This window comes from Varroa jacobsoni, unplaced genomic scaffold (assembly GCF_002532875.2).
Source record: "Varroa jacobsoni isolate VJ856 unplaced genomic scaffold, vjacob_1.0 scaffold_1066, whole genome shotgun sequence".
NCBI lineage: Eukaryota > Metazoa > Arthropoda > Arachnida > Mesostigmata > Varroidae > Varroa > Varroa jacobsoni.
Genome location: NW_019213968.1, coordinates 420,962 through 439,271, shown reverse-complemented (window position 1 = coordinate 439,271; position 18,310 = coordinate 420,962). Strand labels below are relative to the sequence as shown.

The 18,310-nt window shown below is 36.6% G+C and overlaps 2 protein-coding genes across 3 annotated transcripts in view; one reads left to right on the top strand and one right to left on the bottom strand.

The window, feature by feature from the left end:
- The window catches only part of LOC111266250 (ATP-dependent DNA helicase Q5), a 68,563-nt gene extending 65,019 nt beyond the window's left edge, over positions 1 to 3,544 (bottom strand). The window contains exons 1-2 of the mRNA XM_022843575.2: positions 3,312 to 3,544; positions 200 to 305 (exon numbers count right to left, since the gene is read on the bottom strand). Of these exons, the coding sequence (XP_022699310.1) occupies positions 200 to 305; positions 3,312 to 3,447 (242 nt within the window). The 5' untranslated portion in view covers positions 3,448 to 3,544. The remainder of the gene's footprint in view (positions 1 to 199; positions 306 to 3,311) is intronic.
- A 329-nt stretch (positions 3,545 to 3,873) lies between these two features.
- LOC111266251 (frizzled-7-B) lies at positions 3,874 to 17,585 on the top strand. Of its 2 annotated transcripts, XR_002683974.2 has the most exons (3): positions 3,874 to 5,660; positions 13,343 to 13,979; positions 14,799 to 14,813. XR_002683974.2 is itself a non-coding variant. In XM_022843577.2 (2 exons), exons 1-2 carry the CDS (start codon positions 4,163 to 4,165, stop codon positions 13,582 to 13,584), a joined length of 1,740 nt encoding a protein of 579 aa, XP_022699312.1. In that variant the 5' UTR covers positions 3,874 to 4,162; the 3' UTR covers positions 13,585 to 17,585. The 2 variants fall into 2 exon arrangements, 1 of the variants encoding a protein (XP_022699312.1); XM_022843577.2 differs by having other exon boundaries at positions 13,343 to 17,585.
- The last annotated feature ends 725 nt before the right edge of the window (positions 17,586 to 18,310 follow it).

Sequence of the window (18,310 nt, the reverse complement as noted above, 5' to 3'; positions counted from 1 at the left end):
AAACAAGATATTTATCAGTGGAGTAGGTGAATTATAAATAGGCCAATAATAGCGAATCGTAAAATTTAATAGTGTCTCTGCATTGTGCACCGGTTTACCGTTGTCGTTCTGAAGTAAAAAAAAAATCACAAATAATAGTTTATCCTATTTTTACCGGAAACTAATATATCCTAAAATTAGAACTTTTTGTGACGCGTACCTTGCATGTGTAACTTGATTCTCCATTAAAGCTATCAATGGAGTGACCACTACAGTGATACCCTTCTCATCTGCCGCACAGGGTAACTGGAAGCATAACGACTTTCCTACAATGAAGCATAAAACATTATGTATAATAGTGAACAGTAATAATGTATGCATGTTGGTACCTATATTGTAAGCTCTAGAGTAAACATTTACAGCAATATTTGACGAGCTTTCATGGCTCAGAACAGTGGAGTTTAATCAAAAAAAGTAAAGAACATATGCTGCATTGACAATTCCGCGACGCATTTGATTGTTATGTCAGATTTATGATAAGTTTTATGAATTTTTTTAACCCCAAGCCACAATTTTCTATATATCATTTTTTTAATCTGACCCAAAATGACATTTCTTTTTCAAATAATATTATCTAATTCATGTTTCTTACCATTGTTTTCTATGAAGCGTAGATTTCTTTCTCTCATCTATATATATACCGAAACCAGTAAAATTACGAACTTTTTTAACTCTATTACAATAAAAAAAATGTTTCATTCTAAGTACTACCCATAGATATTATAGATTTGGCGACGACGACAGGATGCGTAGATTTCTTGACCGGCCTGAATGGTTTACTAGAAGGCCCACACTACCCATTGTCAACACAAAATGACATCTATGCTATGCTTAACAACGGAAAATATTTGTCGATGCTACATTTAGCCGACACACATTTAGAGGTTAAAATTAATTACGACGCCAAGGAACTATTGGCAATGAATACTCCTAAAGATATTTAGCGGTACAATCAGCTCCCGTTCGGTATAAAAATATTATTTTTATACCGAATGGGAGCTGTTATTTTCCATAACACAATAGATAAAACTATTCATGGATTAACTGGCGCATCAGCCTATTTAGATGACACCGTGGTCACTGGTTCTATGATTTCAGAACACAATGAAAGGCTGATGGTCACTAAGGAAGTTTCGCCCGAAAAATAAAGTTCCTTGAAACGTACATCAACTAGTTATATTTTATTATTATACCATAAGATCGTAGATGACAGAAACCGAAAAAAAAACAAATTGTTGTAAACATGCTTCTACCTAAAAATGAGTCAGGACAGCCGTTACTCAGGTCAATTACACACTGTTCACCATTTGTAAATAAACTAAGAGAAATCCACAAACTTCTTATGTTGGAATGGTGAGGAGAATGTTTGAAGCGCCTGAATTAAACTAAAATATCTTATGATGAAACCTTTTACTAACAATGATCCCTAACTACCAACTATAGTCGCAGCTGATGCCAGTCCTTATAGCATTAATACCGTAATACCACATCAATCTCTAGATGGGTTGGCACAAAATATGTTAGTTGCTTTTTAAATAAACATGAACAAAACTTCGTACAAATCGAAACAGGAACCCTAGCACTAATTTTTGCCTGGCAGGCATTCTGAAGAAAGCTTTTACTCACCGACCATAAACCACTACTAACCACATTCGGTAATCAAATAAATTTTTACCTACACGGCTTAACTTAAAAAGATGGACAGAACTTCTTCCAGGATACCCCTTCGAGATTTAAAATAAAAAAAATTGGCAAATTCAACAATGACTTATTACTAACCAACACATTCGCAGAAAGTCTGAAGATAAAGTTACCGCATAGGTTGAAAGAGAACTCGCTAAAGTTCACTTGTTGAAATCATAATTGTTTACCGATAACATTGTAAGATATTCGCTATAATATCTGTCGATGTTTTCAAAAGAAATCACAATTAAATACGACACATATAATTCCGATGCGGCTCGTAAACTTTTTTAATGTGCTATGTAAGTTTTCTAAACTTTGCAGGAATTACGTCAGTAAAGCTTCTCCTAAGAGAAAAACTGAAAGCAGTTTTTTTTTTATTTTTTCGATCTCAACGTGTGGCAAATAGAAAATGCATAGGCACCGGAATTAATTATCAGAACCGGTTCTAGCAAATTGTCATGTACAGAAAAAAAGTGGAAAACAAAAAATAGACGCACCATGTCCATCCACCGTAGATAAAGGAAAAACCGTTTTCGAATATTGTGTTAGGAACGGTATCAACACATCAAAAAACGTGAGTCTGACGACTTGACGGTCAACGTAGTAAATGTTCGTAATATTAATTGAAGACTCTTGTAAGATAACGGGATTATTATTCTTGAAGACAAACCGTGACTGAATTTATAAATTTTTTTATAAATATGAATTTATAAAAGAGCAAAAACTCATCTTAAAAGGAAGGAAGGAATGACGTATATATATGTATACATATATATAGCTAGTAAAGGTTAGAAACGATTCTATCTACTAGACTTTCGTCTTATTCTAAATAGAAGCCATAAATAACATATTTCGTTTTTCTTATAACATCTTTTAATATATACATTTAGAGGAATTCAAAAGACCATTTTGTTCCTAGAGTCACATCCGTACGAGTTTGATGTTAACTTGGAAAAGTTGCTTGCAGACCGAATTTGTTGAAACTTAATTACCATTATTAAGCACCTTAACACTTTAAGATGCATCGTTTTCGAACTTTCAGAATATTTCAGAAATAACAAATCGATATTTTCGCAAATACAAATGTATATTAGCATTATATTCTGTTACAGTCATTCCTTAAGTTGTTTAAAGGTAACTTACAATTATAGTAGCGTTATACGTGCTTAGCCTAAAGAATTACCTTCAGTGCTTGATAATTACACCTATAAAGTTACCGACAAAGGAACTAGCAAACATTTACTAATCGAAACCTTTACATATAGATGCAAATATTTGTGTTAAATTGCGACACACTTTATAATATATACCTTTCGCATTATGAAATATATAATGACCATTCAGTAAAGATATTTGCACACATAAACAAAAATCTTTTTATCCAGTAAATTGAGCTTGAAGAGCTATTCATGTTATAAAGACATTTCACGGTACTCGATTCAATTATTACTATGAAAGTATGAAAAATAATAAAATTATAATCCAAACGCCCTTTCTTAACTCTGTTACTTAATGTTAACCTACATATGTAGTGTACATATATAGGTAGATTAGTCGGTTTTCATTATAAGTATTTTATAACTTACCAGCTCCAGTGGGCATACAAACAAAAACATCTCGTTTGCCACCATATATTTCGTAGGTAGCTCGCTTTTGCTCAACACAGCGAAACTCCTTATACCCAAAGGTATTCCGTAGCACTTTACCTAAATCTGCCGTCATTATTGCATAGATTGTATACGGCAGTAATCATCTGACACGGTACAAAACATCACACGATCTTTTTGTTCTTGGGGGTTGAGCTGTTTTGTAAGATAAGCTCGTTACTTATGGGGCCCACCCGAACAGTTTCTATTTTCGAATCGCGCGCCAAACGTGCCGCTATAAAAGCGGGCGTTTTCATCCGCAGCGTACTGAAACCGATACTTTCTTTGCAAATTTCCTGTGATATTTTTATTGATTTAAGACGTAATTCAAGATTTATTGTTTGTGTGAAGGTCAATTTAAAAATTTAACTGTGTTAATTGTATATTACCCTGGGAAGTTAAAATACTTCTTTTCTTCAGCGAACGCTCACCCCCTGGATTATCAGTGATCTCAAAGTGTCTTGTTGATGCCGTTTTACGATAAATAGTCAATGTAGCTGTCTAGAGCGGACGCCAATGTTGTGTTGCCTTTTAGGTGTCAAAACCCTAGTAGTATAAATAATAATAAGCATAATAATAAGTCTGTGTTCTGTTTATATTCTATTTGTAGAGTTTATATGGGAACAGTGCGTTTGCGGAACCTTAGACAGATCGATATAGTGTGAAAGTAGCTGCTCGCTGCATGTACGAGCGAAGCTTTGTGGCCAGTATGCGGTCGTTAGTGTAAAATGTATCTTCCTGTCTTCTTCCAAACTTGATCTGGTCTTAATCTATACAATACATCCGGAACAATGACGTTGCTGTGCCTTTCGGTTTCATCTCAAAGAAGGATTGATTTAATGCTTATTGTGTTCATGCATTGTATCGCGCTATGCTCAGGTCATCTGCTTGAAGATCATGGGCGTTGCGAACCCATCACGATTCCTCTTTGCAAAGACATCAAATACAACACGACAATCTTTCCTAATTTACTTAATCACCAGAAACAGGACGACGCCGCAACCGATGCCCACCCGTTCGTACATCTCATTAAAGCGAAATGTTCACCCGACCTGCAGTTCTTTCTTTGTACTGTATACGCACCCGTGTGCACAGTACTACCTCATCCTATTCCACCCTGTAGGCCATTATGCGAACGCGCTAGGAGCAAGTGTGCACCTTTAATGGAGAAGTTTGGATATAACTGGCCCGACAACCTCAGCTGTGAGCAATATCCAATATCGCCGTCAGAAAAACTCTGCGTTGGCAATGAAACCGAGCCGCACGATCATGCTACTACCTCGTCTCCGATGTTCGCCGGAAGTGGTACATATTTAGGTTACAGGCCTTCAAGTCGACAAAATTCGACGAAAAATCATGGTTTCCTATGTCCGAAAGAATTCACAGTGCCTAGCAGTCTAGAATATGTATTCAAAATCGGTGGCAAGGAAGTGAAGCACTGTGGTATGCCATGCTATAACATGTTCTTCCGCGGCCATAATCTCCATTTAGCCCGCTATTGGATTGGTTCCCTAGCGATAATTTCGGCTGTATCATCGCTCTTCACTGGGTGCACTTACCTCATCGATACCCGACGGTTCCCCTATCCCGAGAGACCAATAATTTTTCTAACGCTTTGTAATTTTATGGTAGCGCTTGTGTACATTGTTGGTTTTCTCCTAGGCAAACAGATCGCGTGCAACGCACCCTTCGCTGCACCCAATGGTGAGCGTAATATCCGTATGGAGCACACGATCGCACAAAACAACAAAAAAGAAGTATGCACAATCATGTTTATGGTTTTGTACTTTTTCTCGATGGCAGGGGCTCTTTGGTGGCTTGCTCTAACCTTGGCTTGGTTCCTAGCGTCGGCCTTGCATTGGAGTCAGGAAGCCATCGAGTCGCTAGCGAGCCATTATTTCCATATGATCGCTTGGTCACTTTCAGCCATCAAGACAATCATCGTCTTGGCCATGGGAAAAATGGAAGGTGACCTTTTGTCTGGAGTATGCTATGTCGGTATATGGAATATGGATGCGCTTCGAAATTTTGTGCTCATACCCATGTTGTTCTATGTTATGCTCGGAGTTCTCTTTTTATTAATTGGTGTTGCATCGTTGTGTCATGTTCGGACGGTGATGAAGCACGATGGAACTAAGACGGATAAACTTGAGCGACTAATGGGCAGGATTGGACTTTTCTCGTTGCTTTATTTAATTCCCACACTCACAGTGCTAGGATGTCTTTTCTACGAACAGGCCAATCTCGATCGCTGGCTTCTATCTTGGCAATGGGATGTCCATCGTGAAGGTAAGCTAGAATTTGAGTTTCAAAATCAGTTTAATTAGAATATGATACTTCAATCAAGACAACTGTTATGGGTGACAGAATATTGGCCCGTACGAAAAAGCAACCATCTGTTATTAAATATTAAGATCTGACGCATAGTATAAAAACCAATGAGTAAAGTAAAATATTTGACATTGAGCATAGCACAAAACCTCTCGGTTCGCGTAAAAAGACGCATTAACTATTTTTGCTAAGAAATTTCATTTATATCGCCAACAGTCAACCATATCTGTAGGAATATTCAGCCATCGTCTTGAAATACAAAACACAATTTATGATACCGAAAGGGTAGTGAATCTCAGTGTTTGATATTGAAGCCCAAGGAAGACTCATGATCATATGCGACATTTTACGGCGTTATACATCAATTTCGTTAGCTACGAAGTATTTGAAGAGTTACAGGCTTAGGTAACTTTAAGCATCGATGTCTCACAAATGAAGGTCACTAAGCGTGTGAGGTTAGTGTTGAAATTTGGAACTGGCAGCACTTGAACATAGTTCTCTTGAATCTATAATTGGGAATTGTATCCTTTTTTTTTTATCAGTTTCGGGTACTTGTTTTAGGCATAAAGTACGTGGGGACTTATTAAAACTAAAATATCTGTCTATTCGAACACACACAAAACTCCACAAAAAAGTACTTTCGAACAAGTTGGACAACTCATTTGCCGTGTACTCAAAAACTGGGAGATGTACACTGTATGGCGTTGATTATAACGGGCGCTCAATGGGTTAAGGTGGCAAAATAGTGACTCGGCATACTTGGCAAAGAACAAAAATATTTTTGCTGACATTTGCCAAGTCAGGCAATAACGATAACTTACAAAAGTCAAGAAAATTATTTTTTCCTTGATGTGTCAAAATTCATTTGTCATTTTTTATACCAGATAAACGTTTAAATATTTCAGTTGTATATATATACACACACACACACACACATATATATATATATAAAGAGCAGGGAGTCGCTTATTTAAGCCGCCAATAATGACATGCGTGTGATTTCATTAAAAAGGAAACCATAAATGTTGAAGTCGAATCTTGGTAACCAACGGGTCGAGCCCGAGACATTCAGATGCGTAACGAGTTTTAATAAAGCAAGACACATTTCATGTCCCATGAAATTCTGCCCGGTATTTAGTCGAAGGCCGTAATTAGAACTTTGGGTCTTCGCACCCTTAGTACGATGGAATTACTATAGGAAAATAAATACTATTAAATAGGCTTAAACGGCATTTTTTCTGATTTCTAAGGTTCGCGTACCCCAGACCTTATTAACTTGAAATCTAAATTCAGTATTGAAACACACCTATTCTGTGGTGTATATCATCGGTTCAATTTGAAAATAATCCTGTCGAATTTATTACGTAAGCAACAAATAGTGTGGAGTTTTTTTTGTTGTATGTTCATCCATATATTATATTGGATGTGTGTGGTGTCCTGACAGGACTACATATAAGCTAGCCGCAAGGATAAATAAATTTCTTACGCGTTATGCTGCACTTTTTGATTCTTTTACTCTAATTTTATTTAAATCTATCGATATATTATAATAGTATTGGTAGCCAATGGGTAAATATAATCCTGCGATAGGCCAAACAAAGCCGGTTCTTATCAACAGTGTAATTCCTTCACACGATCAGGTGCTTATACATTTTGGCGCGTCGACTTTATGACTGAATGCCTGTAAAGTTAGGTCTTCCCTTGCAAGATTGAAACAGTGTCACGTTATAGCATAACAATCATAATTCGGGCGCCGTTATTTAGCGAATACAAATGGTTTCAAGTTGAACCGAGCATTTTCTCGCAGGGAAATGTCGGTTAGCTATCTTGTGAGCCATATCGACCAGTATGAAACCGACCAAAAAGGGTTCTGTAAACGCTGCCACATCCAACATTTTTTAGTCTACTTTCAACGAGGTTGACTTTTTGAATGATAGAAAAATTCATTGCTATTGAAAACTAAAACCAGCCTAACTTCAGTACTCAGTCTATTCAAAAAAGGGAGCATTGGATCTTTACTATCCTTGCATTAGATTTAAATAATTTGGAACGTCATGATTGCAGTCAACTTGTACAGCTTGGAAATATTTTCTGCCTCCTAGAGTTTTTTATTGCTTATTTCCACAACAGTCTCTTTTGTCTCAGCGCTTTTTTCTCTGTTGTTGAGTAAATCGATCAAATAATACTTCGATATACTTATCGAATCTTATAAAGCAAACCGGACCGAGGTTTCGTACCAAACCTTGATTATAACACGTGTCTTTGCACGCGCAACATGTGTGAGTCTTCGTCAGTTTTTTTACATGAGAGGTGCTTTAGGTGGAAGTATTTTAAACTCTATCAATATTAGGTTTTTTTTTCATTGGGATGTCGCTGGGATGTAGTTGGGATGTTGCTGAAAATTGATTTCCATTGTTTCAGAATTCGAAGGCTGGTCAGCTATTTTGATTAACACATCCATTGAAGCAGTTCGGCACATTGCGCTAGAATGCTTCGACCCTTCATTTTCCACAAAAAAAAAGAATAGTTATTTAGCCGCTCATAAAATTGATTGCTCACCTGTGACCAAACCCTAGTTACTGCAAAAATTTTTTAACCAAAACGCCGGAACTTTGAATTTTAGAGTTAGCGGGAAATTGAGGTTAATTAAGAGTGGTTTAAGGGGTGACGAAGGTAAAAAGATATTACGTTCTACATCGTACTTAACATATCTATGGGGTGTTTTTTTCAACAACTTTTTAGCGAACAACAACTTAATTACATTCAATAAAATTATAATAAATTTTCTATTCGAATCATAGATGATGCTCCACATAGGTTGCCATTGTTGTGTTTTTTAAATAGCAAAGTAAATAGCAAAGACATTATTAACACAAACGGTAATTTTAATATCGAGCTCATACCAGTTCACTTGTATACCTATTTCTTTCGCAATATTAAGAAATAGAGCGTTCGTTATATATTCCATTCCACATCATATTTCTAACATCGTCCTCTTGTATGTTTTCTAACATGCGGGTAGATCTCCACAGAGGGCGTGATGTAACGCGTTCTGTGGTATGACTTTTAGCTGACTTTTAGTTAATTCGGACAAAATTTAGCGGCTACTCAGTGTACCTTATGCTTAGTTGATAAGCATAATGGACTCTAAGCAAAGTGGATCATCTTGCAAAAAACGGTTAGGTACTTATTTATCTTTTACTTATTAAATTTAGACAATTAAGACAATTACCTGCAAAAAGGAAACCTAATTTTTGTACTTCCTGGTTTGCAGTATGTGCATTAGCTGGAAGCAGCCTAGGTACTATACCAGTACGGTTACAAAAATATTAGCCAATCACAAGTCAGCCGAACGTCACACCACGGAGCTCTGCAGTTCAGCATTAGGGTCTATGGAAAGAAAATCTTTCGTACTTATTAAAACTTAAAATGTGTTGTAGACGCCTTATTTTCGCTGAATCATGCGCGTTATAGATTTACGAGTTAATACATATAGCTACCATATTAACATTATCCTGATACCATCCTGTTGGGTATATAAATAAAGCCAATGAAGATAAATAAAAAAATTACTAAACTCAGGAACACATAAAATGGTCTAGGTTTAAACCAGGCATATTAAATTGTGCGCTGGCAAGTGCCATCTCTCTGCAACAATACGTGGCGGCAATACCAGTTGCCAAACTCGGAAATATTTAGGTTCGGCGCACAGCGGAAAAGGCGTCTACGGCACTTCAACGACTCATCCCACGCCACGTTTCACAATAATTCGACAAGTATTTCAAGCTTTGTAGGGATCCCCGAAAGAATCGTGGTTAGCGGTAGACCCTCATTCTTTCATAGCACCATCAACAACATTGAGGTGTGAGTATTCGTTGAGCTTACTAGCCCCACTCTTAGACTCCGCTACGAACCATTCCGAAGAATGTGTCCACGTGCGTCAAACAGTCCACAAAAGGACGTTCTAAACCTCCGAAAATTCAAAATTTCAAATTGAAAAAAAATTCAAGACACACTTTCGTTTTCTGCTAAGAACCAGCCATTCTACATACACACACAATTTGTTATACCTCTAGAAACTTAAGTTCTGGCTAAGTTTCAAGACAGAATTCTCACATAGAAAAAAATATGTTAGGTCTGAAAGAGCTTCCTCCAGATCAAACTTCAAAATACAATTCTTACATTGAAAAAAAATCGAAGACTGGCGGCTCAGTTGCAGGACGGATTTGCTCATCAAAGGAAGTTATTAGAAGTCAAAAGCAAAAGCTCAATATTCTTACAAAGTAGGAAGTTGTTAGAGCTAAAGACCTAAGTTACGGTAAGCTTCAAAGCAAAATTCTCAGATGGAAGGAAGTCGCCAGAACTCAAAAATCTAATCCTGGTCAATTCAAAGACCTCAGTTGGGGCGAAGGTTCATTCAAAGTATTAACGCCAAATACACAAGATTTGATTAGAATAATTATACCTCCTCTCACGGATATCCTAAATTATGAGACCTTCATTTATACGTTTTCGTAACTCGTTCTTGAATCAAACCCTTCAGTGAAATCAGTGAAGAGACGAGTAGACAAAGGTGTGTCAGACCTAGCCTAACCACCACTAATCGGCTTTTCGGATGTTAATCCGAAAAGCCGATTTTTACCCAAGACAACGTTTTTTTTTGAGAGAATTCCTTATATTCATATATCGCGCAAAAGATAAAGAATTGCACATCATGCTGATTAGTTTAAGACAAATACTAATATATAACCGCCGCTTTTTATTTGTTCTGCATTAGTTAATTCATTCGTAATAAAAATAAGTCCATATTTTTTCGGACTATAAGACAGTCGCAAAAACATAGAAATCAATGTCCTTGGTAAAAAAAAACAAAACGAAAGCTCCCAACTCGCCACTTTTACTACTTCATGGTGCGTTCACGCTTAAAATGAGATTATTATTACTGCCACAGTTCCGAGGCACGCGACACTTTTATGTGACAAAAGCAGTATACATTATGCTCACAATATTGTGGTCGGTGATATACGGTCCCACGTACGTGCTACGTTTTTCGAGTTGAGGAGCGCTAGGGTGTTGTCAAAGGATCTATTATTTTGATACATATTTCAGAAGAGACATACCATAGTGGGAAAGAGTATTGCAAAGCTTAGCCCCTTCGACCAAGCGACAGATGTAACCTTTTAGACGTAAAAACATTTTAGGCCATGTCTCATCTTTAAACCGATTTATCCACTAGGTGATTAGAACATTGCCGCTCACTGACGAACTGGACAACGATTCCTAACGCAATATACAGAAGTATATCATCTGTGAAGAGGAGCTACTGTAACGCGCTTCGCGATCCGATCGTTAAGCAGTAGCTCACAGAATTTTCCTCGCATACACTACCAAGCGGCCCGCCCCAGTTAGCGCAGTGTTTCGTTTGATTCAATTAGCTGGCTTTGGTATAAGTGAAAAATCAGCAGTTAAATATAAAGGTAGTAGTTATGGATGATTACCATTAAACTAGGGAATTGGCATTGGGTCAGCTAGTTGACAAGCATCAAGCAATCGATAAAAATGCGAAATTCATGATCGTCTGAGCTAAAATATACAGTGCATCAACGGCAGTTTGGTCAGCTTGATAGTTTTGACCAGCTCTTTCAGATGCTCTTGATTATCTGCAGTGGCAGAAACCTGAAATGCCATCTTCACAGAATTAATTTCGCAGTTTGTATCTCCGCATAAAATGCTTAACTTTTGTCGATTACTGGCAAACGTGTTACTCGACTTTTTTTGTTGTCCCCTATGTTAGCAGTCGGGGTCTTGTAATCAGATAGAGCTTTTCACGTTTAAGGTTGCATAACTCGACGCCACTCACTACGGCTACTCATAGCCAATGCACGAAAACCCACGGGTAGATAAAATTCAGTCTGTTTTCACAGTTTTTTTTAAATACAGTCATACATAGTTTGACATAAAACGTGTATTTAGTTAATGTCCCACAACGAATTATATACTTGCGATTGAGGTACGATCATAAGACAATGAGATTAACAATAATATGTACTTATTAGATGCAAGTGCGGATAAATAGAGTAGCTAAAACCGTGAGCCTTGCGTGAGTGCCCAGTAAATGACCGTAGTAAAAATCAAGCGTGATCGGACATGATTCCAAGCCAGATATTTGCCGATAAAACCATTATACTAACGCATCAAAACACAGTTTTGTTAGAAGAAGCTGCTCTTTACTCGGAGACAGCTCGTAAATCTTTTTGTTGGAGGTTCAACATGACAAACACGCATGGCTCTTCTATGTAGAAATATATACTTGCAAGCTTTTCCACGAGTTAATAGGTGTTCCACAAGCGGTAATAGACCGTTAATTTTTCACAGTTTTACTTCATTATTATCGATTAATAATATTTTTTTGTTACGTGCTTGTTTATGTTTACATTTAATCGCACGAACTAACGTGGGTTTTAAAAAGTGTCACATATCAATTTAGTTTATGACTCCTGTACTAAGTGCTCTAACAGAGTGTCAAACAGCTCGCGTTCGTCGAGTGAAACACACCAAAGGTTTGCGCAAGAAAGCCCAGCGCTGTTAAGTGTAGAGACATTATTCTAATAATAAGTTCGAGCTAACGTTTATTGACGTAGTTTTTATTTCGGCGTAGTAAAAATAAAAGCTATAGTGTAGAGACACTATGACAAAGAATAAACGATTATGTCAACTAAGTAGGCTGTGTGACAAATCTGTATATTCGCTTAGAGCTAAAATTAATGGTGAATATTTTACGAGCGTTATTGAAAATACGATATGAGAATTAAATGCCCGAAATAATTTTACGTCAGATGAAGCAACTGAAGAACTTTTTCGTGCTACAAAAAGACATTTTGAGAAATAATGTTTAATCCCGATTATGACCCTCAGCAAACATTAAATCGATTATTAATGCGAATTCGGAGTCTGCCCGCAAAAAACGAATCAACCATTAGCAGAGATACTGCTTGAAAAAATTACTAGAAATAGGTTAAACATTATCTATCCCAAATAGGGACTGGAATACTTTACGGGGAATAGAATTAAGTGCGTATAAGACAAAAAGGATTTTGTGCCAATAATCCGAGAATTCATAAAATGTTAGGATCGAGGGATTTTCTTACGAATCACGAATGAAAATTTGAAAGATGTTTACTGAGTAAACCGGCAAATTAGAATAAAATCGGCGTAGAGTTTGAGTAAAGTTGAAGGCCCGCGTATAGTAACAACATTCATTCTAATGAAAGATTTACAGAACAGTGTAGAAACATTGACCTCACACGCACTCTACAAACGAAAACTATGACGGATGGTTTGCTTACAGCCACGCTCTATCGGAGAATGAGCGCTCGCATGCACTTCTGGCGGACAATCACTGCGATGTTTTAATTCATATAGTATCAAAATGATTCTTTTGTAGTTATTGTAGCATACAGATGCTGACGTCTTTTGTTACTTGCTTCGCGAGATCGCCTGAATTGATAACTAGTATGCGATCAAAGTTTTTTGTTATTACTGACACCATACAGTATAAAGCATCTAACGAAAAATAATTTCTTAAATGCAGGACTTTTTTTAAAATATGTTGAGAATACTCTTTACGTTCCCTTCCATAGGTCGTTGGTCGATGACGTGTCCTGAGGCCCCGTGCTTACCGCGCGATAAGTACGATGCGAAGTACAACCATCGGCCAGAGTTTGGTGTCTTCATGATCAAGTATTTCGGCGTGCTCGTCGTTGGCGTATCGTCAGTCGTCTGGGTTTGGTCCGGAAAAACGCTCGCAACGTGGAAGATATTCATCCTTCGCATGTGCTGTTGTTGCGTAGGGCGGCAACAGCCTAATGAAGTTTATGTTTGAGCACACGCAAGCCAATCAAAAAACATATCAAACTGATTTTTTGAAACACGCAGTTCCGATTCACTGATTAGTGAGGCAACGGAGTACAACAATAACAGTTAGTGCAGAAAACTATACGTCATCAAAATAGCATTAAAAATTCAAACATGAAATTTTTGTTTAATTTACTTTGCTGGCCGAACAACGGATAGAATCTTTTGAACAAAAGTACATGTTATGATTCAGGGATTTTGTATTCATCTAATACTTAATTGCTAATTATCGTTACAGAATCATTTAAAAAATCAGCTGAGTATAGTGGATATAATTCCTCATCAGTATCAGATGTGGAGTAATATAGACAGCCAAAAGACTGAAAAAATACATTACGCTACAATTGCATTTCATTCGGAAAGGTACGCTACATAATACGGTTCGCACAAGTCTGGCGATCAATTAAAGTCAATTATCTTGTATCAAGTCTGTAGAAAATGATCTACTCCATTGTCTTGCAATCCGCCATAACTGTACATATAAGCAAAAGCATGGTGTTAGGTTACCAGGGCTAACGTATAGACAAAAAAATCATGAATGGATGCATGACTTTACGAGATTATTTAATATTTTCTATATATGAGCCTGCTACTGTCACAATGTTTTCCTTTTTGATACAGTAGGATAGCAATCAATAGCGTCTACTTTATTAGAATCACATAATCAATTCGATAGCTTTAAAAGTGCGGCCCAAAATACCATGTCCTGCTTTTGCTGCAGAAGGGATTGTTTGGTATTCAGTGTGTCATCTTTTGTGAAATTAACTTCGAAGTTTAACAACTGTGCAAGTAATGTATTGTATCCTTAATACTAACTTAGTATTGTGTAGTCAGGCACATCTAAAGGTTATGCTTTTCCACTGCCCTATTTGCTGTGTGTCAAAAGTAGTACGCTAAAAGGTTTTAATATATATATGTATATATATACATACAAACGGGGGCTGCATTATGATGGGGCCATCGCATACGTCACTGCCCTTAACGAGAAGGACGCGCATAATACATTTCGTACTTTTTGTGGGAGGATAATTTTTTGTACTCTAACAATCTGTGCTACTCTTTAAGAGTATATATTAGATTTAAAAGTGTATAATTTGTTCTCATTAGTAGCGCATTATGCCTGCCACTCATGACATCTCTTGATTCCTTTTTCTTTATCTATTGTCTTCGTAATTCTTTCAGTGTGGGTCCTTTTTTGATAGATACAGCGATTACTGGACTTAGGGAACTGAGGTTAATTCCATCCGTATGTATTTTCTATTTCCATCCGTATATATTCTATACTTCTTTATTCTTTCTACTTAATATTCGTACATATTTGTATTGGCTCTATGAGGAAAATTCTGTTTGACATGTACCCTGCCTTTTTGTTGCTAGTAAAATGATTTGGGTATATCTGAAAACCTCATTTGGTATTGAGCTGGCTTCGTCAAAGTAATAGGCGATCCAGTTACAAATCACTGTGATCGTTTTCGGCTGTTCGGCTTTTGTTTCATAGGCCAAGCAACTTAAACAATTACGCAACCTTCATAACCAAAAGTTTTGGTTGTGACACTTTCTGCAGGGCTCATAAGAGACGCTCTGAAATAAACTGCACAGAAAGAAAACGCCCTTAATGCCCTAATGAGCAATGTACGCTAATATCAAAGGTCCAGAAATTTTCTTTATCAAATTGCTCATACGTCGATCTTCGCACAATAAAATTTAGTTCTTGTTTCCTCCTGTTCACTTTTTCATTCATATTCCGGCAACGTGAAAAAGCTAGCTGTCTAAAATCACATTGAACAAATAATAAAAGGTTCAGTAGCCGTTTCGTTGTTAGCACAGACTTTGATGTGAAACAAAAATTTTTAACACTGTAGCTTGGCATTTTTAAAAAACAGCACTTTGTCCGTATAAAAACCCTGATCTTCGCGTGCCATATACGGTACTTTAAAATTTTCCCTACTTTACAGGAATTTGATGCAAGACAAGGCTACAACTAGTGATATTAAAAAGACACATGTGCGCATTGGCAGGTTTGCTTTTAACTAAAAAAATGTGAGGAATATGGGGTATATATAAAGAGAGCCCAGACAATGTACCTGAAGTTTTTTTGTAATAAACACGATGATTTTGCAAGTCTAGGCCTACCTTTTACAACGAGTTGTCTATGTGTTTAGTACAACAAAGTGTAATTCAATATCGAACCTGTAGAGTACAAGGTTTTTCTGTCTGCTTAGCAAATGGCCGTCCCCATCTATATGCACGGCGTCCCCATGGTCTCAGTAAACTGGACTGTACTTGAGTTGCCAAGCGAGCAGAACCAAAGCATCGTTTGGTTTTATTTTCCTGCTGAATCCTCTGTTTTCATTTTGGAACACGACCTCCGCGAAATGGATCCCCAAACTATGCCAGCCACATAGGCGTTGAATATTCAAAATTTTGGAATCCTCTGAGCACTGGGCAGAAGAATCTTGTCACAAGCTGCATACTCGGGTTCATTCGATTGGAACCAAACAACAAACCTATCGATTCGTGCTGAATAAACGGTTAATGAGTTAATGGTAACTTTTAATGTGCTCATGACCAATTGTTATCATAGACGGCTTTTACAAATATAGTTATTCGAGTGCAAACTGCGTTTTGCCGCAAACATCTCTATTGTGAAAACGAATAAAGCGTTATCGAGTGCTTGGTCGCCACCAGAATAACGGCCATATCTGCCATAGAAGGCCTGCACTAAAAACTAATTCATTGAGGACACGGTATACACGCGCCGTGCCTACAGTTAAGCCGTAGCTGTCAAGTCATCATTTAAATTACTCCTACGAATTACTTTTTAATAAAAATACGAGACTATGATAAAAAAAATTATTTTAAAAAACTGCTAACAAAGTTTCTCGTTTTCCTTCTGAAAGGGATACCGTATGCGATAAGTGAATATGGCATGTAAAGCGATGTGACGTGGGCTAATAGAGTGCGTATTGTTCAGAAGGCCTTTGATGGCGTTTATGTATACCTCTGTACGATCATTATATTAAAGAAAAACAAGGAACAATAGCGACCTTTATTGACCTAAATCTTGATGTTCATATTAATATTATTACAAGATCCATCGTATTTTTAACCGGATTTTTAAACATATCATTTTAATGATGGCATCACTCGAGTGTTAACGTTTACTATTTTGATTGCTGTCATATCAAAATAGACGCATGGAATTGATGTACAATACTTCAAATGTAATTGATTTTGATGTTTATTAAACTGTATGCTGGATATAAAAAATTTCAAATCGAAGTCTAAGTTCACCAGATGTCAATAAAGTTATGAACCAATGGACACTTCATGTTTATAATATCACATACAAACACAGTGAGCGCTTAATTATTCAATGAAGACATACGGGCTAATCGTTGAATGATCTGTATTATATAGGTATTGGAACGGTTTTCAAATACCAAGCAGACAAAGACAAATGATGTAGCCGTCGTATGGCACTTCAAAATGTCCTATATTTATTAGTTACGTAGGTATATCACAGTGACATCTTTTTTGAGCAGAAAATATCGGGTGTTTAGAAGATCACAAGGCCGACTGCCTTTCCTAACTGCCCGTAACAAGATCGGGAACCATTAGTTATATATTCATGATACATCAAAAGAAACCAACGAACAAAGTATTAAAACTTAACTATGCTTTAGCAGATATTTTCAGTAGACGTTGCCCCAGTATAACGTCGGCCCTTTTTGTGTTCTCATTATGATGGATTACGTAGCAAAAACGTGTTTCTTCTCAAACATTCGATGATGTCTTGCAAGATCACATTCAAATAATTTACTCTTTAAACACTCTTTAGATGAACTTCTGTATAGAAATACCAACAAAACAAGAGTACTATATTGGAAGTGTACATAATGTTTATTAAATATAGAATATATACATAAGTCACGTTTGCACTATGAATGAATAAAGTAAATATTTTAATTTAGTGTATTCATTATCAAATAAATTGTATAAACAAGTTTTAAAAGAGAATTGCCATGTGCAAAAATGTAATTTTTACTTAAGCTTCAGGTTAAAATTTCGCAATTATCTATTACTTCTGGTCAAAATTTTAGACAAGATTCCAGTTTACAAGAAATAGAATTGCTTTTAGCCAGATTTCTAACCAGATATAAGAAGGTTGTTGGAACTGCAAGCCGAGTTTGAGGACAAAATTCCTACACACAAGGAAGTTTTTATAACTCAACGACAAAATTTATGACCAACTTTCAGGACCAAATTAGCGTATATAAAAAAACTATTAGAGGTCAAAACCCTAACTTCTGGCCGAAGAAAATTACCAGAACCTAATTACCAGAGACCTAATTTTTGTCCAGCAACAAGTTACAGGGCGGAATTCTTTAGCACAAAAATGTTGTTAAGACCTGACGTTCGGGTTCCTGACCAAGTTTAAGGATGGAACTACCGTACACATGAAAGTTGTTATATGCTAGAACAGGTATATATGTTATTGGTGAAGATAAAGGATCTAAATTGTAGCCAAGTTTTAGGATAGGATTTCCACAGACAACGAAGTTGTTATAACTCAGAGAAAAAAATTAGCGCAAGATAAAATCCAAGTTCTGTTGACCTCCAAGAAACAGAGCCAATGTATTAATCAAAATATAAGAAAAAGTTATGGAATCTTTAATAATATTTTTATTTAG

Excerpts from the sequence above, each read along its gene's own strand:
- LOC111266251 (XM_022843577.2), top strand. The coding sequence starts at position 4,163 with ATGACGTTGCTGTGCCTTTCGGTTTCATCTCAAAGAAGGATTGATTTA. Across the intron at positions 5,661-13,342 it reads ATGGGATGTCCATCGTGAAG|GTCGTTGGTCGATGACGTGT; the intron begins GTAAGCTAGAAT and ends TCCCTTCCATAG.